The 23,442-nt window shown below is 24.4% G+C and overlaps 4 protein-coding genes across 4 annotated transcripts; 3 read left to right on the forward strand and 1 right to left on the reverse strand.

The window, feature by feature from the left end:
* The first annotated feature begins 173 nt into the window (after nt 1–173).
* Nucleotides 174–3,378, forward strand: Dok (docking protein homolog). Its single transcript, XM_074258377.1, is given in 7 exon segments — nt 174–503; nt 505–528; nt 606–782; nt 1,582–1,657; nt 1,660–1,979; nt 1,981–3,043; nt 3,046–3,378. Coding segments are annotated over 7 exon segments (1,785 nt in total). The 5' UTR covers nt 174–455; the 3' UTR covers nt 3,123–3,378.
* Nucleotides 3,379–4,568: 1,190 nt separating this feature from the next.
* On the forward strand, nt 4,569–7,915 carry Apc7 (anaphase-promoting complex subunit 7). Its single transcript, XM_074258639.1, is given in 11 exon segments — nt 4,569–5,111; nt 5,193–5,322; nt 5,325–5,521; nt 6,111–6,520; nt 6,579–6,816; nt 6,819–6,892; nt 6,894–6,925; nt 6,928–6,982; nt 7,068–7,327; nt 7,330–7,357; nt 7,693–7,915. Coding segments are annotated over 11 exon segments (1,716 nt in total). The 5' UTR covers nt 4,569–5,042.
* A 2,219-nt stretch (nt 7,916–10,134) lies between these two features.
* On the forward strand, nt 10,135–16,921 carry LOC141537670 (uncharacterized). Its single transcript, XM_074258794.1, is given in 9 exon segments — nt 10,135–10,705; nt 12,774–12,925; nt 13,337–13,362; nt 13,365–13,483; nt 13,630–13,947; nt 13,950–14,070; nt 14,073–14,122; nt 15,275–15,930; nt 16,783–16,921. Coding segments are annotated over 7 exon segments (1,272 nt in total). The 5' UTR covers nt 10,135–10,705; nt 12,774–12,836; the 3' UTR covers nt 15,824–15,930; nt 16,783–16,921.
* Nucleotides 16,598–23,234, reverse strand: LOC141537469 (uncharacterized; the record flags this gene model as incomplete). The annotated part of the gene is given in 9 exon segments (XM_074258472.1): nt 16,598–17,631; nt 18,137–18,302; nt 18,808–19,760; nt 19,763–21,054; nt 21,056–21,443; nt 21,446–21,469; nt 21,472–22,440; nt 22,443–22,596; nt 23,223–23,234. Coding segments are annotated over 9 exon segments (4,182 nt in total), but the record flags the coding sequence as incomplete, so codon positions are not given.
* Between the last annotated feature and the right edge of the window lie 208 nt (nt 23,235–23,442).

The following is a 23,442-nucleotide window of genomic DNA, read 5'->3' on the forward strand; positions in this document are numbered from 1 at the left end:
CAAAAAATTTACAACGAAATTTCTACAGATAAGCTTTTGCTCAGTAGATAAGTAATTTTGTTCTAAAACAAATACAGCGTAGGCACACACGCGTCAAATTACACTTTAGTTTTAATTGACTGTTGTTGTTATTGTTGTCATTGTGTTTTCTAAAAATAAGATTAAAAGTAAGTGAATATAATAAAATTGTGGTTAACCCAAACAATTTATTTTTTATTTTAAATTTTAAATTAATCAGTGTATTAAATATATGAATGTACAGTTTGTTTTAGAAAAAGTTGAGAGATTCATCAGTGAATTGCAGCCGTGTGATTTTTTTTTAACATTATCTGCACTTTAATATTAAAGAATTGATGTTGTTATTTTCTGTTTTATTTTCTGTCAACAGTTTTTGAAAAGTAAATGTTGGTCAAATATCGTCTAACAAGTGTTAATAAATGAATTAGAGTGTAGCCATGGAATTCGAAGAGCCTGTAAAACAAGGACTATTACTTTTTCCTCCTCCAAGGCGTTCTTAGTCAACTTAAGGTTTGATTTTAAATGTCAAATTTTAATTATTTTTAATTAAATTAATAATAATGTTTGTTAATTTTTATTCTTTTTAGAAAGCATGGCACAAACGATACTGTCAACTGTTCAAAGCAAGCAAATCCGGGATAGCGAGGTTAGAAATATGGGACTCCAAAGAAGATTTTCTTAATAAACAAAATTCACCTAGAATTATTACCCTGGAGGCTTGCATTAAAATTGGTTTGAGCAGTCAAGCTAAAGTTTTGAAGTAAGTATTTATTTAAAATTAAATCAATTGCATGAGAATTAATTTAGCAGAAAATAATTTATTTAAAAATTTTTTTAACTAATAAATTATGGCAAAAAAAAATTGACATTTAGAAAATTAAAAATGCAATTTTTTTGGAGCAAATTTATTTATTAAAAAAGTTATAAGAGTGACAGATAACTTTAATGTCATAGTAATTATTTGGAAGTGTTGTCCATAATATATTGATCTAAATTATGACACTGAATTTGACATTAGAATTTTTTAATAATTTTATAGCAATTAAATTATTATGAAAAAAATTTTAAATGCATTCTTTTTATTGTAATTAATTTGTTATAAGAATTTGAAAAATTGAAAATTTTCAGCTAACCTCAGTATCATTAAAAATTTTTTTCAACTGTCACATATTTTTTTTTTGGTAAAATTGATTCAAAAAAAAAAATAATTTAAAAATTTCAATTTTGAACTAAAAAAATTATTAAGAAATTTTCTTCAGCTGTAAAAGCTTTTAAACTAATTAAAAAATCAATTTTTGTATTTTTTAACTGATTGATATAAATCAGTCTTTGAATTAAATGACTTGGAAAAAAATAGTGATAGTAAAAATAAAAATAATAATATTAAAAATATGACACCGAAGTTGACATTTTTTAGAAGCATTTTTTTTTTTTTTTTAAATAAAAAAATTGACAGTTGTCAACAATGTCTCTTTTTTGATATTTTATTGTCAAAAAAAAGTGGACTGCATTTCTAAACAATTATAATAATTTATAAAAATATATTTATTTATTTAAAAATAGGTAATAACCAAAACAAATGATTATCATTTCGGTTGTTTCACTGAAACTGACACATGCGACTGGATAGCAGCGTTCCAAAAGTAGCGTTCAAGGACGACACTTCAAATCAAATAATTGAAGAGGAAAATGATTTGTATTGTGCTAGTAATGAAGGAGTATTTTCAGTGAAGCTTGTTGAAACAGAAGCATCGAAGCGATGTCGCTTAGATCCTAAAAATTACACTCTTGTAATTTCTGCAATGGATTTGAAGCTTATTGACAACGAAATAGTTTTATTTACGTGGCCATATAGGTATATTAGAAAATACGGCTACAGAGATGGAAAATTCACGTTTGAAGCCGGGAGAAAATGTGTATCCGGTGAGGGATCTTTTAAATTAGAGCACAGTAACCAGCAAAGAGATTTTCAGGTGTATATCTTCTCGAATGAAGTGTATGAAAAAATTGTTGAAAAATAACGAAATAGAACAAGGATCTTTGTCACTGGGAATAGATTGTAATGACGCGCAATACCATGCTGCTTTGACAATGGAAGCTGGTTCCAGATCTCCACTGCCTCTGTCTTCGAATTTTAGCTCAGTAAATATCGAAGACGACATTTCACTGTCACAGAATTCCCAAAAGCCTTTAATATTTTATTCATATCTTTCAACTTCCAGTGGAAATTCCGTGTCATCGATTAGACCTCAACCGGTGATAAAACCCAAGCCTACTAAACCTCCTAGAAAATATATCGATGCTAATTTAACAAATGACAAGCTTGACACTGAATTTCAAAATACTTCTGATTCTGTTAAGTATAAAAAATCAAATTACTGCTTGACGTCAAAGTTTGATGCAACTTACGCTCAATTAGAATTAAAAACTGATGAAACAAATTCTTACGACCTCGTTGAAGTTAGAAACAACGCATGGAAGACTCACGGAATTGACGTAATACCTCACAATGAAAACAGAGATTCCAATTATTCTGAGTTGACTTCTGAACAAATTAACTCGGCTATGAAAAATCTTCATATGAGGAAGAAAAATTCCAAGGAAGATCAAGGTAATAGTGACAATCATTATAATAATAATAAAAATAATAATGAAGGTGATCAAGATGCGGGAGTTGATGGTGAAAATTTAAATGATCAAGACAACGATGATCATATTCAATATGAAACAATAATTACTGAAAATACCAGCTCAACAAATCCATCAATATCAGCGTTTAATTATAATTTAGACTCTCCTGCTGATTATGACAAACTTCAACACATTGGGTCGTTGTATAAAGGAAATAGTAACTCCGGTTATAAAACTCCTATTGGCGCGTCGAATAGTTTGGAAAATTCTTTGTCGTGCTATAATAGTAATGCCATTTCTTTGGAAAAGTCTATTTCTTCTTGGGATGATTATGATATTGTTGAAGATATTTTTGTCGATAACAGCAATCGAGGGTATGGTGTTATTAGAAAAAGACCACCCAGCCAGAGCCGAAACATAGAGTTTATAATGACAGTGAATATGCTATTGTTTCGAAACCGAAAAGAGTATAAAAGATCGTTTTATATTTTTATTATGTATTTTAATAATGCTACATTAAGAGAAAAATTTATTTTAAAAAAAAATTAGGAGTTTATGGTAAAAAATTAATTTAATGAAATTTTTAATTATTTTTTTTTTTATTTCTTAGCTGAAGAAATAATCATTTTTCTCACAACTTTCTTGTTGAAGAAATTGAAGGATAATTATTTACAAGTCGAGTCAACAAAATTTTCAAAATTTCTTTTTTTTACTTCAAAAGTTGGAAAAAATTTTGGCTTTTATGTTTTTGGATAAAATTTCTATTTTATCTTTTTTTTGATATATTTTTTCAAAAATACAAAAAAAAAAAAAAAAAAAGTTGAATATCACAATTTCCTAAAACATTTATAAATTTTTTGAAAATTTTCAAAATTGTGATAATCAATTTTTTTCAAATTGTTCATTTTTAATATATTTTTCAAAAAAATATATCAATAAAATTAAACAGAAATTTCATTCAAAAAATTAAAATTAAGACCCTACTTGTAAATATTTGCCAAAAAAATTTTCGAGGTTTGGAAAAAAATAACTTTGTATTCATTTTTTTTTTTTTTTAAATCAAAAATATATTTTTAAGAGGAAAGTTACTGTGAAAAAAATTTTTCAGCTAAGAAATAAAATTATTAAAATCAATAAATTAATTTCTCACTACAACATTGTCGATTTTTTTAAAATAAATTTTTTTTCTAAGTGTAATATAAGTCTAAAGATATATTTAAGCTGCGTGAGCGATATAAATTTTTTATACACTTTATACGAGTTATTTTATACTGATAAAAAATAATAATAGTAAACTATCGTGTTCCTATACAAAATTTTTAAATCAAAAAAATGTAATACGCGTTTCATGACTGTTGACATTAAAATATAAAAATAACAAATTTCGTTGAAAAATATTTTTTATATCGAAAAAAAAAAAAAAAAGGTAAAATATCTCTTATAACTTTTTAATTGTAAAATTTTTTATAACTGCCTAACTAAAAAGGAAAGTAAAATTGACATTCACTTTTGATGTTGAGTTATTATCAGTTACGCTATCAGTTGATACATCAAACTTGATTTAAAATGTATAATAAATACAATAAATACCAAAAATCTATTTTTAAAAATAATAAAAAATTGAAAGCTTTTAAAATCCATTTTATATGCTATATGTATAAGTATATTCCATTATTTGTAAAGTTAAGTTTTTAAAGTTATCAATGTAAATATTCAGTAAGAAATAAATGTAAAGTTTGTTAATAAATTCAGCATTTTAATTAAAAAAAAAAAAAAAAAAAAAAACAAAATAGTAATTGAATTAATTATAATTAAATCACATATAAAAAAATACTTTAAGAAAATTTCACGTATAATTTTTCAAAATTTCTACAAGCGAAATTTTTCTTTTAATTTTTTTTTTTTTTTTCATTAAAAATTTTAATTTTAATTGAAATTTTAATAAAAATAAAAAGTATAAATTTTTAAAATTCAAATATGCGCCAAAATTCAAAAATGGCGCCATCTAGCGTCTGCTATATTATTATTTATAATTGATGTTTTCTTGGAGTTGAGATATTTTCTGGAAAATGATATCGTAGTGAATAAAAATATAAAACTCAAGTAATTAATAAAAGTAAATTTTTAATAATTACATTGTTGATGTGTTTTAATTAATTAAACATTGCCAAAAGACGATAAATGTTTATTGTCACTAAAATGTTTAAAGAGTATTTAAAATTGTAATTTAATTTTGAAAAATTGTTTATATTTTATTGTTAGTTTATATTTAATTATTAAAAAATTGTGACTAAAAATAAAATATTTGTTTTAAAAATTTTGAACTGATATTTTGTTGCTTGAATTTAATTATCAATTTGATTTGCGAAAAATAAATATTGTGCTCCGCAAGTATGTCTAATCTTTACGATCAAATTAAATTACTTTACGATCAGCAGTTGTACTCGAATGTAATTTCTTTGGTAAGTTATAATTTTTATAATATTATAATAAAATTAATTAAAGAAAACATTTGCTAATATTTACTCAACTTTTTTTGACAGGCTAATTTAGTTTTGTCATTGAGTGATCATAATGGTGATCTCTTGCCACCAACTGCCAAATTTCTTATTTACGTACATTGTGCTGATTCGCATTTTCACCTTGGAGAGTATCGTAAAGCCGAATCATTATATAAAAATCCATACAATTCCGAAAGTTTTTATTAAAATCAAAGAGCACATCAAAATCAAATAATCAAGAAAGTTACAAAGATCTTCTGTCAGATATTGACATAAAATATCAAATTTATGTTTGTTTAATGAAGTTGAAAAACCAACTGGAAGCTTTGCAAATTTTGCAAAGTATACCTGGAAAACAACGAACAGCAAAGGTACAAAATTTATTAATAATTTCATAAATATACAGAAAATATTTTAGTTATTAATTAAAATAGTAACCGGTCTAATATTAAATTTTTGTTTTAATTTTTTTTTTAATAAATAAATTATAGCAAAAAAAAAAAAATTATTAAAAAATTGACTTTGAAAAAAAGTGGAATTTTAAAACATTAAAGTTAGCAGTAATTAGTGAATTTTTAAATTTTATTTAACAAAAAAATTAATTCCTAAAAAATTGAATTTTTAATTTTTAAAAATTTTTAAATGTCAATTTTTTCATGAAAATAAATTTAGCAGATATTTAATAATTTTTAGAATTTTTTTACAAATAAATTATGGCAAAAAAAAATTAACATTTAGAAATTAAAAAAATTCAATTTTTAAAAATTATTTTTAGAGCAAATTTTTTTGTTAAAAAAATTAAAAAATAAAAAATATCTTTATTAAAAATTAATAAATATCTTTTGTCAAAAATTTTTTTACTTTCGAAAAAAAAAAAAAAAAAAAAAATAATAATAAATAATTTTCAAAAATTAAAAACCAGAATTTCTTAAAATAAATTTTATCTTTTTTATCTAACAGATAAATATGGCATTAGCAAAAATATTTCACGATCAAGGAATGGAGCGGTCAGCAATTACAACTTACAAAGAAGTTTTACGAGAGTGTCCATTAGCTTTAGAAGCTGCAGAAGGTCTTCTTTCACTAGGAGTTAAAGGAATTGAAGTAAACTCTCTAATTGTTGGATCAACTTCTATCACGCCGAATTTAGACTGGTTAAATACTTGGATAAAAGCACACGCCCATATGCATAATCGGGAATACAGTCACGCAGTTTCAACCTTTAAAATATTAGACAATGTAAACTACCTTCGTGATAATTTTAATTTATTACTAACTATGGGCGAGTGTTATTATGGTGCCGGAGATGATAAAAATGCGTTAGTGTGTTTGAGACGAGCGAGAGCCATAGAACCAGATACTATCAAAGGGTAAGCTGGATAAAATAATTTACATAAAAATTAAATTTTTCATTATATCTACTTACAGATTGGATCTGTATGCAGCTGTACTGTACAAAGGACAACACACCAAAGATTTAGAAAAATTAATACCGACTCTGACGGTAAACAGTGAATGTTCAGCTGAAGTTTACGTCGCAATGGCTTATACTCTGTACGCAGCCAGAAAACTCAACAGAGCAAACACTTTGGCTGCTCAAGCTATCAACCTCAATCCCATTAATGTAGAAGCCATTATTTTACGCGGTAATATTCTAATTGAACAAAAAAAAAATATCAGGACGCTTTACATCAATTCAGAGCAGCTATTCAAATTAAACCATATCGATATGAGCCCACAAAGGTGTGTCGATTGTTATATTAGGATGCATCGTTTACGGAAGCGTTGAATATTGCAAGCAGTGCTTGCAAACAACTAGGTCATACTCAAGAGTTTTGTCTGTAAGTAAAAAAATTTTTTTAAATCCAAATTTACATTCCTTATTTTTTAAAATAAGTCATTTTTATAATAATGGAGATATTTAATATTCTAGCTATATGCTTCGGTTCTGATGAAAGATCCAGTCTCAGTGGGAAAGGCTAAAAATCTTTTAGACAAAGCTTTAGCCCAAGATGAATCATATTTACCAGCTGTTTATTATTTGGCTGAAATATATGAACAGGAAATGAATTTAGAATCTGCTATTGATTTACTTGAGAAACAAGTTGAAATTCAATCGAATTGTAAATTACATCAAATGTTAGGCGATCTCTGTGCGAGAATTCACAATGAAGAAAAGCTTTAGATCACTATGCAATTGCTTTAAGGTTCGTATTACATTTTCAATTATTTATCATATAATTTAAATTTGGTATTGAATGTCTTATAAGTAAACTTGGAAATTTTAAATTATCATTTTACTAAAATATTTATATTTTTTTAATAACTGAAAAACTTTTTCTTTAGAAATTTTTAACTTAAAAAAAAAAAGTACTCAGTAAAATTAAACTATGAATTTTATTTATTTATTTAAATAAATAAATCCAATAAACATTCAAAAAAAAAAAAATTGACAATATTGATTTGAAAAAAATTTAATTTTTTTAATTTCTAAATGTCAATTTTTTTGCCATAATTTATTGCACGTAAATTATTTTTTCAGTCTTGATCCTAGCAACAGAAGAGCACTGGAAGGTATGCATCGCTTAGACAGTACAGCCACTAAATTTGAAACGCCATATTATATGAATGTGGGTGAAGAACATGCTGATACAACTTATGACGTCGGAGACGGTCTACCTGACTCTGATAATGATGAAACTATTGAAGAAAGTGAAACAGAAGCAGTTTGGTCTGATATGGACTTAGAAGCCAATAGTCAGTAAAATATTGATCATTTTACTTGCTAAAAATTAATTGAATAATCGGTGATTGAATCGCTGAGTAAAATAATTTATTTGTAAAATTTTTTTTTTTTTTTTATATATTATAAAAAAATGACACGCAAAATTTCATACAGTTTTGTAGTAGTGACGAAAGTGCCAATTTGATTTTTGAGTTATAGTAATTTCATAGTAAATCATTTTTCAAAAATATCATAGTCTAGAAATGGGGTTGTATTTGTTTGGCTTGTAAAAAATTTTTATGATTTGATAGATTCGAATATTTTATAAATAGCTTATTAAATTTGATAATATCAAGTTAACAATTTTTAAGTGAGATGGAAGGTAAAAGACCCAGTTATTGACACTGGCCTAGTTGTTTGACATTTGCAATTTTATTCTAATCAAAAAATTAAATGTTCTCAAAAAACCAATTATCTTAAAATGTATAACTCAAAAATTACATTTATTAATTTATTAGAGTTGATTTGATTTTTTTAATTAAAATTAAATTCCAAGTATCAATAATTGAGTCTTTTACCTTATCGCGTTACAGATGCCATAGGGCGTATAAAAAAAAATTTTTTTGGAAACCGACGTATTTTTGTATGAAACGTGCAGAAATGCAAAAAAATTTTTCTTCAAACTAAAAATTTTTTGGACTTATTTTATCCAAATTAATATTCGAGTAATTATATTAAATTATATTTCTGATACTGAATTTAATAGACATATAAAATTTTTTTAGATTTTTATAAAAATTAAATTACAATGAAAAAAATTTCACATCTATAAATATTAAAAAAATTATAAAATTACAAGAATTGTCAATCTGCTAATTTCAGTATCTTTTATTTATTCTAAGCTAAATTTTCTTGGTAACAGTCACAAAAAAAAAAGTCAAGTGGTAATTTAAACAGTCTCAATTTTACGAGACTTGTTCTAAAATCCGTGGCGTAACTTTTTATGGACAAAATACTTTATATCTATCGATTTTCATGTGGTATGATTATTCTTGAAATGTAATTGCCATTAATAATATTAAATTGCAGCTTTTTTTTTTTCAGTTAATTAGACATTAAATTAATAAATACATCATCATCATCATTTTACAGATTAAAATAATTGTGCCTCATTTCTAGACCTTTGTAAAATGTAAATGAATTAAAAAAACTAATTAAATAATTTAGCCATATTTTGTCGAAGAAGAAAACCAATTTTTGTTGTTAATTTATCATATTAAGATTAATATTACAAAACCATTTTTTTACTGTACATAACGCCAGGGTAACCTACTATTTTTCTCAATTACTTTTAAAAATAAATAAAAATTTCTCATCATTAATTTTTTTTTCAGAACAATATTATTTTCACAAACAATAAATCAAGTGATGAAGAAAATAGATTGCGTTATCTTGGAGACATATTAAAAAATTTTTGTTAATATAATAGTATAATATATTTTTTTATTTTTATACAAACAATTTATACATTCGAAATAATTTGATGGCCCTACAATTGTTTAATTTTCACAGAAATAAGTCTCCAAATTATTGTATTAAAGAAATTTTTTTGTTTCTATTATTATAAACATTTATAATTTACAAAAATGTTATATTTATCGTTAATTAGAATAGTAGATAATTTTTATTATAAATTGTAAAAATAGAAGTGTTAATTTTAAACACTCTAATTAATATTTTATAGTTATAAAATCGCGGGTTTTTCTTACTTATCATTTTAGACAAACCGTATTAAAAATAAAATAAAATTAAAATTAAAATTAAAAATAAAACAATACAAGCTTAAAAAGTTTTAATCTTTTATTTCCATAACTTTTTTTTTTTTTTTTTTTTAAGGCTAATAATTAATTATTATTAAAAAAATTATTTATTTATAAATAAATTGCCTCAGTAAATTTTATAAACATTTTTAAATTAATTGGAGTGAAAAAAATGAAATTTTTTTTAAATTATTTAATTCAAATTTTTTAATAAAAAATTTCTAAAAATTTTGAAAAGTTGGCCAACTTAATTTTCAATTTTTTTCAATAAATTAATTTGCTCCAAAAATAATTTCTAAAAATTGAATTTTTACTTTTTAATTTTCTAAATGTCAATTTTTTGTTCATATTTTTTTTTGCCATAATTTATGATTTTTTAAATTAATAAAAATTATAAGTAAAATAATTAATTAAAAAAAAAAAAAAAAAATACAAAAATAAAAATTTAGTGTAAAGAAAAATATTTTTAATATATTAAACGTAAATTAAATATTTTTTATTGACAGTAATGAGAAAATAGTGTATGCGTTTACTAATCTATATAATAATCGATTAGCTATTTTATTTTTAGTTGATTCACATTATATGTGTTACAAACTTAACAATAAAAGCATTTCTCAACTAAGCGTTGAGTGCGAATGCGCGTTTGGAAAGAAGAGCTTTCATGACATCGTAGTAAGAACAGCCACCTGTCGATCCGAGTGTATTCTGATCAAGAGTAGTTCAAAGTAGGCATCTATTTCAGAGAAATATAAAAATTATACAGTAATAAATTAAAAGTGTCAATCATTGCTCAATAGTAGAATTAAAAATAATTCTTTTTTTTTTATTAAATTTTAAAATAAAGAATTTTTAAAAATTATGAAAATTTCGTTTGTTTAAAATATATTTTTGTAAAAAAATTTATTTTGTAAAAATTCAACTGAGCGACATGTAGTACAACAATTATTTTCTTCTTAAATTTTTTTTTACTTCAAGGATCATTTTTTCAATCACCAAAAAATTGCTTGGTATGTATTATTAAATATCACATTAAAATTAGCTGTCACTATTATAATTTAAAAATTTTTTTATTAAAAAAATTTCCTCAAAAATTGCAATTTTTCATTTTTAATTTTTATGGAATAATTTAATTTGTTAAAAAATTTTTAAATTTATAATTTGCTAAATTTATTTTCAATCTAATTTTTAAAAAATTTTTTAAAAATATTCCTGGATAATTTTACTTGTTTAAATAAATTACTCAATTTTTTTATTAAAAATTAAAAAGACAATTTTTAATTAGTTTTAATTATTATTTATCAGAACGGAAGAAATACTCAGTAGTTTTTTCTCGTGATAAATACTTTGATATAAAATTATATCTTTCGAAGATAAAAATAAAATTAATATTGTTTAGGTTAAAAAAAAAAAAAAAAATAATAATTATAAATAGAAATGGTAACAGCTGTTATGGTGCGGCACTTACGCCAATTACTAACAGGATATGTACAAATTGATAAGAAATAATAATAGGCATGAAAGTAAAAAAATCGGGGAGTTACGTATTTTATTAGAATTATAGATCTTGCAGAAGAATCTTTTATTTTATGTTAATAATTTAATGATTTTGATGCTTAATTTTTAATTTTAAATGTGAAGAAATGAAATTTTATTTATTTTAATTCTTACAAGAAATAAAAAATCCTCGATATTTTTTTTAAATAATTTTTATACAATTTTTTTATGAAAATAAATTTAGCAGATATTTAATAATTTTTAGAATTTTTTTTGACGAATAAATTATGACAAAAAAATTAACTTTTAAAATTAAAGTTAGCAGTCTCTAGAAAATTTTTAAATTTTATTTAACAAAAAAAAATTAGTTGCAAAAAATAATTAAAAAAATTAAATTTTTAATTTTTAAAATTTCTAAATGTCAATTTTTTTGTCATCAATTTTGTCGTCAATTTTTAAAAAAATTTTTAAAATGTAATTTGTAAAAAACTTGAAAAACTAAAAGTGCAATTTTTAAAAATATTTGCCATAATTTATTTGTAAAAAAATTATAAAAATTATTAAATATCTGCTAAATTTATTTTCATGAAAAAAATTGACATTTAGAAATTTTAAAAATTAAAAATTAATTTTTAAGTTAGCAGTCACTGCTAACTTTAATGTCATATTTTTTTATAAATTTCTAATTCAGGATTGTGAAATTTCTTGCGAAAAATAATTTAAAAAAATTCAATTTTTAACTTTTTAAAATTTCTAAATCTCAATTTTTTTTTTTTCCAGTTTTTAGTGACAATTTATTTTTAAAAAATTTTTAAAATGATCAAATATCTCCTAAATTAATCTTCATAAAATTTTAATTAAAAAATGAAAATTAATGAGTAATAAAAATATCAATAAATTCAAAAACTACGTCGAAAAAAAATCGTTGACTTAACTTGAAATGACCTACATATGTGCGTGTCAATATTAGGTCAGCCCAAACTGACATAAATTGAAATGTGTTGCATGTAAGCTCTCCAACCACTTCAATTAACTTGAAGTATATCGAGATCTATTGATCATTTTATTTAGGTTGTTATGAAATTTATTTTTTATTTCAAAAATTTTTTTAACGCCCTTTCAAATTTGTTTCGTATCCATTTTTCAGAGAAGTATTAAAAAATAATGACACTGAAGTTAGCAGACGTCTGAAAATTTTTAATTTTTTTTTATTAATTAAATTACAACTAAAAAGATATTTATAAAAAATTAAACTAATAGTTTTCAAGTTTTTACAGGTGAAATTTTTTTTAAATTATTCAATTCAAATTTTTTTAATAAAAAATTTCTAAAAATTTTGAAAAGTTGGCTTACTTACTTTTGATTAATTTTTTTATTTTTTTAAATAAATTAATTTGCTCCGAAAAATTATTTCTAAAAATTGCATTTTTACTTTTTTAATTTTCTAAATATCAAATTTTTTAAAAATGATTTTTGTCATTTTCATAAAAAATAATGCTTCGATTTTTTTTTTTTTTTTTTTCCAAAGTGTATGCATTAATATTTATACCATCAGATTTTACTTGACATCTTTTTTTATAGTTCCAAGAAGCTATAAATAAATTGATGGTTACGATTTAAAAGGAATGATAAATTTTTCTGGAAATGGATTCTCAATACATATCGAACAGTTCGAGGAGTCAAAATCCTAAATGGGTCTGTCCAAGTGATCGTCAATTGGCACTACGAGCAAAGTAAATTTTTTTTTATTAATCATTTTATAAAAATATTACAATTACAATTAAGAGTAGGCTGTAGTAAATATATTTTTCTAATTACGTCTTAAATAAATTTTTCCGAATCTAATAAATCAATCGAATACAGGTTTCCGAAAAATAATAATACATTACACCGGTAAAAAAATTTGTTTATATTTAATATATATCTCTACAAAAACAATACATGAGAGTGTGAAGTTAGTCAATAGTCGAAACTCGGAAAAAATGGGACCTGATTCCTTATTGGTCAAAATTAAGGCGCGCAATTCAAATTTCTAGTTTTAAAAAAAATGATAAGGTGTCTCTTAATTTTAATATTATTTACACACAAAATGCATTGAGATTAAATATTTATAAATAATAATATTACAATGAATAAAATTATAGATTGAAAACTGGATGGTCAGTAAAAGCTTAACTCTAGACGGTGGATATAATGACTACGCTTGTCATTCGTCTTGTCCTTCACTTAACAATGTATCACAAAATTCATCAACTGCTTTGACATCAGAGGAACAAAAACGAATAATCGAGGTAATTATTCATTTTTTTAATTTGATAAATTTTAAGTGAGAAAATTGTTCTCCAGTCAAGAAATTTTTCTTTCTGTGTATAATTAACTAATAATTAAATTATAAATTATTAATATTTGAAATAATCAAATTTTTAATCTGGACCAGGTTATTAAGCGAGCAGAAGTCTTGGATTTATCAGAACAAGAACGAGTTGGTAAATTAGTCGAGCGTCTTGATAATATGAAGCGCAATGTCACAGTTGTTACCACAACAAGATCTAGTGATAAGAGTTGCGGAAATAGATGCATACGCAGTAAGAGATGTGTTTGCTCTTGTGCTCTGTGTGGCGAAAAATTTACTGTCCTTGGAGGTGGATCCGTTTTATGCAAAGATTGTTGTAAATACGTTTGCAAAAAATGCGGAGTTGAGACAACAATATCAACAGTAGTTATCAACAATAAATTACAGATTAAAAACAAGCAATTTTTACCGCTTCTTCAATATCTGATATTTCATTGATTGAAACAGAAAATGATGAGCCAATTAAAGTATCTAATAAAATTTTTTTATGCCGTATTTGTACAGAAACACGAGAAATGTGGAAAAAAGTGGTGCTTGGTTCTTCAAAAGCTTACCTAAATATATTTTACCAGAAAAAAAGGTTTGTGTTATTTTTGTAAAATTTAAAAGCCCTTCAGCGACTTCCGACATGGATAGGTAGATTTCTTATTTAAATATTGGGAGAAAAAAAAAAAAAAAAAAAAAAAAAAAAAAAAAAACACGTAATTAAAAAACAATAATGTCCTAAAATTTATTTTTATTGTATTTTTGCATAAAATGTGCAAAAATGCAAAAAATTTTTTTTTCCCAAACTAAAATTTTTTTGGAAAAAATTTTTTTTGCATTTTTGACATTTCAAGTAAAAATAAATTTATTTATTTATTTTTAAAAAGCAAATGAGAAAAATAGTACATTACCCTGGCGTTATGTACAGTAAAAAAATGGTTTTGTAATATTAATCTTAATATGGTAAATTAACAACAAAAATTGGTTTTCTTCTTCGACAAAATATGGCTAAATTATTTAATTAGTATTTTTTTAATTCATTTACATTTTACAAAGGTCTAGAAATGAGGCACAATTATTTTAGTCTGTAAAAATGATGATGATGTATTTATTAATTTAATGTCTAATTAACTGAAAAAATAAAAAGCTGCAATTTAATATTATTAATGGCAATTACATTTCAAGAATAATCATACCGCATAAAAATCGATATATATAAAGTATTTTGTCCATAAAAAGTTACGCCACGGATTTTAGAACAAGTCTCGTAAAATTGAGACTGTTTAAATTACCACTTGACTTTTTTTGTGACTGTTACCAAGAAAATTTAGCTTACAATAAATAAAAGATACTGAAATTAAGCAGATTGACAATTCTTGTAATTCTTATAATTTTTTAATATTTATAGATGTGAAATTTTTTTCATTGTAATTTAATTTTTATGAAAATCTAAAAAATTTTATATGTCTATTAAATTCAGTATCAGAAATATAATTTAATATAATTACTCGAATATTAATTTGGATAAAAAACATTGTTTCTAAAATTTGATACTAAAAATTCAAAATGTGTTTTAGTATAATACTAAAAACTTAATTTCATTTGTTTTTGTTTAAAATTTATTACTTCCGTCCATATTTTGAAAAAATTTTCTTTTAAAATTGAGACCGGCTAGAATAAATTAATAAATAATTTTCAAAAAAATCTACTTGAAAAATAAAATAAAATTTTTTATATTTTTCAGAAAACTCAGACCGAGATTAAAAGCACGTGTAAAATTTTAAGCAACTCAGCTGAACTGATCGAACAAGATTCATCTTCAGACGAGGATTCTACTCACAATTCAACTCAACCAAATTTATTCCTTTCACACAGTTTGTCATCAAATCTTCCGGATTTATCTCAAAGCCAAAATTTTAATACCAAAGTAGACATTGAGATTCAGCCCAAAAGTGCCACAGCTCTTACTGAAATTGATAGAATGAAGAATAGTAGTCCACTTAAATCACAATTTAATTTGTCGCCTCATAACCAATTGAATGAACCGTCTATTTCTTCATCTTCAACTTTACTTTCATCTCCTGTATCATCAGCGTCTCTTTTATCGTTGACAAAATCAACAAATCGTTTGTCAAAGCAAAAAGACAAATCCCTTTCAAGTAGCAAAAATTCCATTTTTTATACAAATCTTTCGTCTAATAGCAGTGAATCAATTGACAGTGAGTCATTATACAAGAATGATATCTCTTCCAAGTCACCTGTAAATAGTAAAAAATCCAAAAAAAAAATCTAATCGCAGGAAATTTTTTAATGACAAAAAGACTTGAGCGATTAATTTTTTAATCATTTTTTCAGTTCATTTTTTTAGATAGAAATAAGACAACAAATCTCCAAGACAAGGTATGTAACTACTTTTACATTTATCTTACATAGGGCAAAGGCTCCAAATAATTATCAGTTTACATAAAATTAACATTAATACGTTATTTATAAATTTATTGCAAGAGTTTATGAGCTGAAGCGAGTGTTTTTTTTTTTTTATAAATTTAAATTACGAATTAAAATTTTTTTTATTAATCATTTCACAAAAATATCACAATTAAGAGTAGGCTGTAGTAAATATATTTTCTAATTACGTTTTAAATGAATTTTGAAATCAAATTAATTTTTCCGAAAAATTATAATATATTACGCTGGTAGAAAAATTTTTATAATTAATTAGCTTTATTAAATGTTAATAAATTATTTTTAACATTATAGGATTTAATAAATATTTATTAACAGTTAATAAATAATTTATTAAGTACAATTTACTAAATATTTTACACAAATATTTATTAATGGTTAAAATTTTTTTGGACTTAGTAAAAAAATTTTTATTTTGAGAAAAAATTTTTTTTTGTATTTCTCGACGTTTCAAGTAAAAATACATTTTTTTATACACCCTTATGGTTCCCTTGATCCACCTCGGATACCAATAAGGGCGTATAATAAAAATTTTATTTTTTTCAAGTCAAAAAAATATTTAGTTAACTAAAAATTTTTTTGGACTTAGAAAAAAATTGGATTTTTATAATATTTATTTATTTTATTATAAAAATAATAAAATTTTTTTATATCACATGACATTTTAAGCGAAACAAATTCTACCTGGTGAATATTTGGTTCCTTTACCCTACATTCAGTTACAATTTTTGATAATTTGTTTAGATATCCTGTCAAGGTAATTTATTTACAAATTTCAAATTTCAGGAGAGACGTTTTTAAAGCAAGAATATGGTCTACAATGATTTTAACCGACAAAGTTGTAAAAAGCTTCAAAAATAAATTTTTATGCATACTTATGTTATACTTTCAAATGAATGATAAAAATAAATGTAATTCGAATTTTTAAACTAGGGTAGTAAAAGACCTCATTAGTTACTTTCTTTGATTTTGGTACTTATTCAATTAATGAAATCATTAATTTCAATAACGAATATATTATTTCTAATCTTTAAAACCTTTAGATAAAAAAAAAATTTTTATTTTATTTTTATTCCAGAGAAAATTTTTTTCATTGAAAGAAAAGTGCCACTAATTATAATAAGGTCTTTTTTTACCTTACATTGGTTTTAAAATAATGTCAATAAATAATTATGTTGAAATTTCACAATATTAGAGTTTTTTCAAGTTTCACTCTTTCTAAAAATTTTCTAGTGCCATTTGATAATTAAATTATTGTTAAGTACAACAAAATAAAGCTTTTATTTTGATTATTATTATTTTTACATAATTTTTTAAGTAAGTAAGAAAACTACCATAAAAAAGCAGAAGTATAATTATTCTACGTTAGAAACAATAAATTATTCTTTCACTTAATTTCTACATTTTTTTTTCACAGAGTTGATATGACACTAACACTTTGCGATAAATCAACTTGACCTCCTAGGACTTTTTGTTGTAATTTTTTACAGAATATTTTTGCCATTAGATGATTTCTTCGCATTCGGTCTTCTTTTTCTTGCTGTTTACGCCTACTTCTAATGTCGGTTAATCTCAAACGTCGCAGACGAAATTTCATTTTCATTTCATCTTCGTTTATTTTCCTTGAACTTTTACCTGAAAATTATTAAAAATTAAAATTATTTAAGAGATCATTTTGGTTTGTAATTTTTGAAAAAAATTTTTATTATTATTTTTAAAAGTACGCATTTATAAAAGTATTGTTTTTGGTTCTTACTATTTTTCTTACTAAAAATTTTGGTTCTTATTATTTTTTTTTCAGGACTAAAAATGTGAAAAAATAAAACTTTTTTTTTTCCAGTCCTTTTGTTATTTATCATTATCAATAATTATTAATCTCTGTAGCTGATGCAATGGAACCTACCTCGGATGCCATAAGGGCGTATAATAAAAATTCAATTTTTTTCTAAGTCCAAAAAAATATTTAGTTTGAAAAAAAATTTTTTTCGGAAATTAACTTATTTTTGTATGAAACGTGTAGAAAAGCAAAAAAATTTTTCTTCAAACTAAAAATTTTTTTAGACTTAGAAAAAAAAATAGGATTTTTAATTAATGAATAAATTAACAATGTAATTTAAATAAAAAAATTATTTTCGCTTACTTGATTGTGTTTTTTGATTAACTGTTGAATTAGACGGCTGACTCGGTGGTATTAAATGCATTCTATTTTTTTTTTTTAACAATCTTAATTGTGAAATTTCCGATACATAACGTTTTCGCATCTCTACATTGTCTACAAATTTAGGATTGTTTTTTTTCAAGTAGTCCTAAAAAATTAAACGTCATCAATTATTATTAACAAAAAATTTATGGTGAATATTTACAAGTAGGGTCAACGATTTTAATTTTCATTTTTTTAACGAAATTTCTATTTGATTTTGATATTTTTTTGGAAAAAAAAAAAAAAAAAAAAAAATTAATTATCACAATTTTAACAAATTTTCAAAAAAATTTATAAATTTTTGGAAAATTGTGATGTTTAACTTTTATTTTAATTGTTAATTTTTTTATGTATTTTTCAAAAAAAGATAAAATAGAAATTTTATCCAAAAACACGAGCCAAAATTTTTTCCAACTTTTGAAGAAAAAAAAGCTATTGAAATTTTTTTTTTTTTTTTTTTCATGACATATTTTTATCTTAAATAAGCAGAATAAAAAAAAATTGAAAATGTAAATTTTCACCTAATTATGGCCCAAAAAGCGTTTAAATAATTCCTTTAACTTGTAAATAATTATCAAATTAATTTTTTAATAAATTAAAACTTAACAAACCTTCAAATGAAATTGAGTAGAATCACAGTGGCAATTATCGCTACTGCACAAATTGTGCAATTCAGAAGTATCGAGCATTTTTGGCGAAGATTGAGTTTTAGTTAAATAAACTTTTTCGTTTTTCTTATTAAAAGATAATTCATAAGCAATGGGCTTGATGTAAATAGAATTACAATAAGAATTTTGATTCCCGCCATTCTGACAAGTTTTAAAATTTTCACAACTTCCTACTTGATTAACTTTCTCATAATTTTTTCCAGCATCCCTTTCCATAATTTTTCCATCATCATTATTTCCCAATTCTCTCTCCTGCCTTTCTTCATCCGCCGCTTTGTCTTCAGTTTGATGGTTACAGCATACAACGACGATATCTGACGTGCACAGACCTTTGTGATGATACTTAGCTGTATTAAATTTTTTCTCATCCTCATTAACTACAAAATCAGACTTACATCGGTCGTTTAATTGATTCTTAGTTTCTTTTTTAAAATTCATTTGCGACTGATCAATTATCGGCCTCGTATTATCAGTGCACAGTTGTTTAAACTGCGAACTTGATTCAGAAGAAAACCCAAGTTGCTTTTGGCATTGATAAAGTTCACTTTTATTTTTATCCAGCCGACAAACTTCTGAAGACAATTCTGATAATTCTGACAATGGCGATCTCACAGTTGATCCACTGTCGCTTGAATTTTTATTTACTACTACATCTTTAACCGCATGAAAATTTTTTTCTCCAAAATTTTTAGATTTTCTTGAAAATTTTTTTTCTCCAAAATTTTGGAATTTTCTTGAAAATTTTTTCTCCAAAATTTTGGAATTTTCTTGAAAATTTTTTTCTCCAAAATTTTGGAATTTTCTTGAAAATTTTTTTCTCCAAAATTTTGGATTTTCTTCAAGCCCAAATTCTTTTTCAATCAAATTTCCATGCGAAGACCATTGTTTATTTTTTTAAAATAAAAATTAGAATTCGTAAAATTTTCTTGGACCCGTTTAGATTTTTCTTTAAAATGATTTTTTTTATCTTTGCTAAGAGATTCAATAGACTCCTCTAGTAATTTTTTCAAGCTAGATAAATGATTGATTTCACTATTTATCCAGACAAGTTGATTTTTTTTTTCCATTTCAACGTAGTCTATCAAGCGAGTCGCCGATACTATTTTAGAGTTGCATAATTGTGCAAACCGCTTTTCTGACATTGTAGAAGGTAATCTCCAATCTTTCTTCTCCAGCCCGGCATTGTCCTGAACTTTACCTTGCTCTGAATTGCTCTGCGAACTGTTAACTGAAACAGGAGTAGTATTATCAGTATTTGTCGAGGTAGTGACAACAGTACTGTTGCCACTGTTAATATTCGATGACGTAGCGATAGAAGAATTTTGTGCAATTCTTTGAGTTTTCAAGGCCCCAGAAGTAGTAGCAGCTAATTCATTTGACGACTCACCGGCTAATTTTTCTTGATAATTAAAATTAGGTAGCTGAGGTAAAAAGCTATCAGAACTTTCAGTTTTGTCAATTTCAAACAATTGATCATCTTTTTGACGTTTCAACGAACTGTGACGATAATAATAAAAACAATGTTTATCATTTCTCAAACCCATCCGAGCTTTTCTTCCATCTTGCATGCAATCTGTCCTGTCAGTAATTCTCTCGTCAAAATTATCGCTGCTTTCACTGTTTAAAAACTGATTTTTATTTTTATTAAAATTTTTCCTATTTGAAAAAATTCTTTTACCTAATTTAGAATTTTCCAACGATTCCTCCGTACTATTTTGTTGATTTCTTTTTTTGGCAAGCGCTTGAATTATTTCATTACAATAAATCTTATTTCTAGTATTATCTGGATTCCACGGTACATTATCCTCTAATTTACACTCTATTTTATCATCAGTGTACTTAGCAGTGACAAGTCTTTTAATTACATGATGAATTAACCGTTTTTTAACTTGTTTATCACACTTATTAGCATTAACAAGACTTTTAAATATTGTTAAACTGCGTTCTAGATCATGAAGAAGACTATCAGAGTGACCCCAAAGTTTTTCATCCAAGCTTGAGCTAGTATTTGGCATTGTTGAATAAGATTTATCAGTACGAATAGATGATATGTGACTAGTATTATCCACGTGATCTAAATTTTGGTAAATATGACCCGGAAAATACTCAAAACTATTAGACGTTCTACCTCCTTCTATTTCTTCTTGATCTTGAGAAGTAAAATGATTATTTTTCAGCTCTTCATTTTTTTACCTTATTTTTGCTTTCATATTTAGATTTAATTTCAGAAGATTTTAAACTTAAATTATTTCCTTCATTTTCAGAATTTACATTTTTTTTGTTTGCTTCATCATGCAATTCAGTTTGCCAATTTTTAACTTTTTCTTCGACATTTATTTTTCCAGCTTGATCTATTTCTTCAGATAAAGAAACTTGAGTTTCTTTCGTAGTTTTATTCGAGCCATTTTCAGGAATATAATTTATTTGTACATATTTATCACACGTGGGTTTATTTACGATTGTTGTAAATGAAGAAGTAGATTGAAAATTAAGAGGAATTATCAGGCCTCTGTTCAAATCATCACTCGTGAGTTTTCTCAAGTCTATTTCACTCAGACTTCGTCGTAAAGGATTTTTGAATTATCTGAAATAAAAAAATATTTTTAGACGAATTAGATGATTTAAAATCAGACTTATCAATTTTTTCACTCTGTCGATCAATTTCTTGATTTATTTCTTTACTGTTGGACGGAGCGTCACTTTTTAGCAAAATTTCATTTTCACTAGTTATATTTCCCGCTATAATATTTGAATAAGTAGTTTTAATTATCGGAGTGATTTTTAATTCATCTTCAGAATTTATCATGTCGTCAGTTAATTGGGTAGAGTGAGCGTTTGGCTTGGAAGATTGACGCCGAGTTATAGACGGTGAGTTAATTGCATTGCCGTTAAAAGACTCAACATTTGAAGCAGTAGTTCCTTCAGGATCTAATCGAAATGACGTAGGACACAAGCTGTGAGTTGAAACTTTGTGTTCTACTGTTTTAATTCCGTGCAATGAATCTTTTTCTGTTGACAATAAAACATTGTGATTGTGATAGCCAACATCTGCCCAACTGTCCCATTCTAATGGCTTGTGAGAAGTACTGCTAGATGCTGGTGATGAAATTTTTAAATCACGATCGCCAATTTCTGAATTTAAAATCCCAGATTTTTCAATCCTCGGGCTATTTACTTCTGCTTCAAGATATGCATTTGGTTTTGCTTGAATTTCTGGAGACGAAGATCTTGGCTCTAAAAAAACTCTTTCTACATAAGAATCATTTATAGCTTTACCAAGAGACCCGGATAATTGTCCAATAAGAGGAGGTCGAGTCCACTTTCGTCGCTCTTTTGGGGCGTCGAGATAATTTTCATTTGAAGTTGTAATTGTTTGACGTGATCTGGGTAAAATTTTATCGGAAGCTTTCCAACTGTGGTTGTGCTGCTCGGCATTCGTTCCAGGTAATGAAAAAAATCTGTTCAAGTTTGAATTTTGAGAGTATTTATGATAATATTCCATCACTTGAGAAGACAGAGATTTTTCGACTTCGCAAGATACTGAGACGTCTGATGCAAACTTTTGCTGTCCTTTTCAGTAGAAACAGCGTGAGGTTCCAGGGTAGTGCTATTCAAATTTGTTAATTTGAATTTTTCATGTTGACATTCTTTTTTGATTTTTAGTTTTTCAAGGCTTTCAATCCGTTCATCGTCACTCGATTCGGGATTCATGTCCATCATCATGTATTAGAACTAAAAAAAAATTTTAATAAGAATTTTTTATTACTCTGAACTGTTTGCCTATTTTAAAATGTTATTTGTCTGCGACAAATTTTTTTGTCGCACGCGATTGACTGTAAAAACTTCTAAAAATTAAAATAAATAAAAAAAAAAAATATTTTAATAGTCAATATTAAAGAAGTGAGGTTGACATTATAAAATTCATATTTTTAACGAAAGTAAAAATAATTAATTAATATTGAGCTGTTCATTTTTTGTAAATATTTGTATCTAATGAATTAAATTATAAATAACAATTTTTAATTATTTTTTTAAAATTAATATCAATTGAGCTGTTTAATTTTAATAAAAATTAATTAAGCAGAAATTTGATCATTTTAATAATTTTTGGAAAAAATAAATTATGACAAAAAAAAATTTTTTTTAGCATCAACATGTAGAAATAAAAAAAAAATTCTAAAAGTTTTTTTTTAAATTCTAAAAGAGCGTGATCAAAGATGGGTTAAACAATACATCAATGGATTATTTTAAAATGAAAAAATCAGCACTCAATAAATTTAAACTTTAAATTTATCTTTAGATAAAAATATTACAAATATTTAATTAAAAATAAAAACAAAGATAAATAAAATACTTACTTGATAATTGAGGTTAGTTTACTTTTTAATTTAGTATATTAATAAAACGATAGAATTTTTTTTTTTAATATCCAACTTGTTGAATAAAAAATATTATTGAACTTTTGATATTCACTTATATTTTCTAATTTATAATAAATATATGAAATTTAATAAAAACGATTTACAGAGTTTTGTTTACATTTTTAAGCTATTCAGATTTGTTATGTTATGATTGAGA

This window comes from Cotesia typhae, unplaced genomic scaffold, assembly GCF_013202065.1.
Source record: "Cotesia typhae breed Kobodo isofemale line unplaced genomic scaffold, CoteBio_Ctyphae scaffold_91, whole genome shotgun sequence".
Classification (NCBI taxonomy): Eukaryota; Metazoa; Arthropoda; class Insecta; order Hymenoptera; family Braconidae; genus Cotesia; species Cotesia typhae.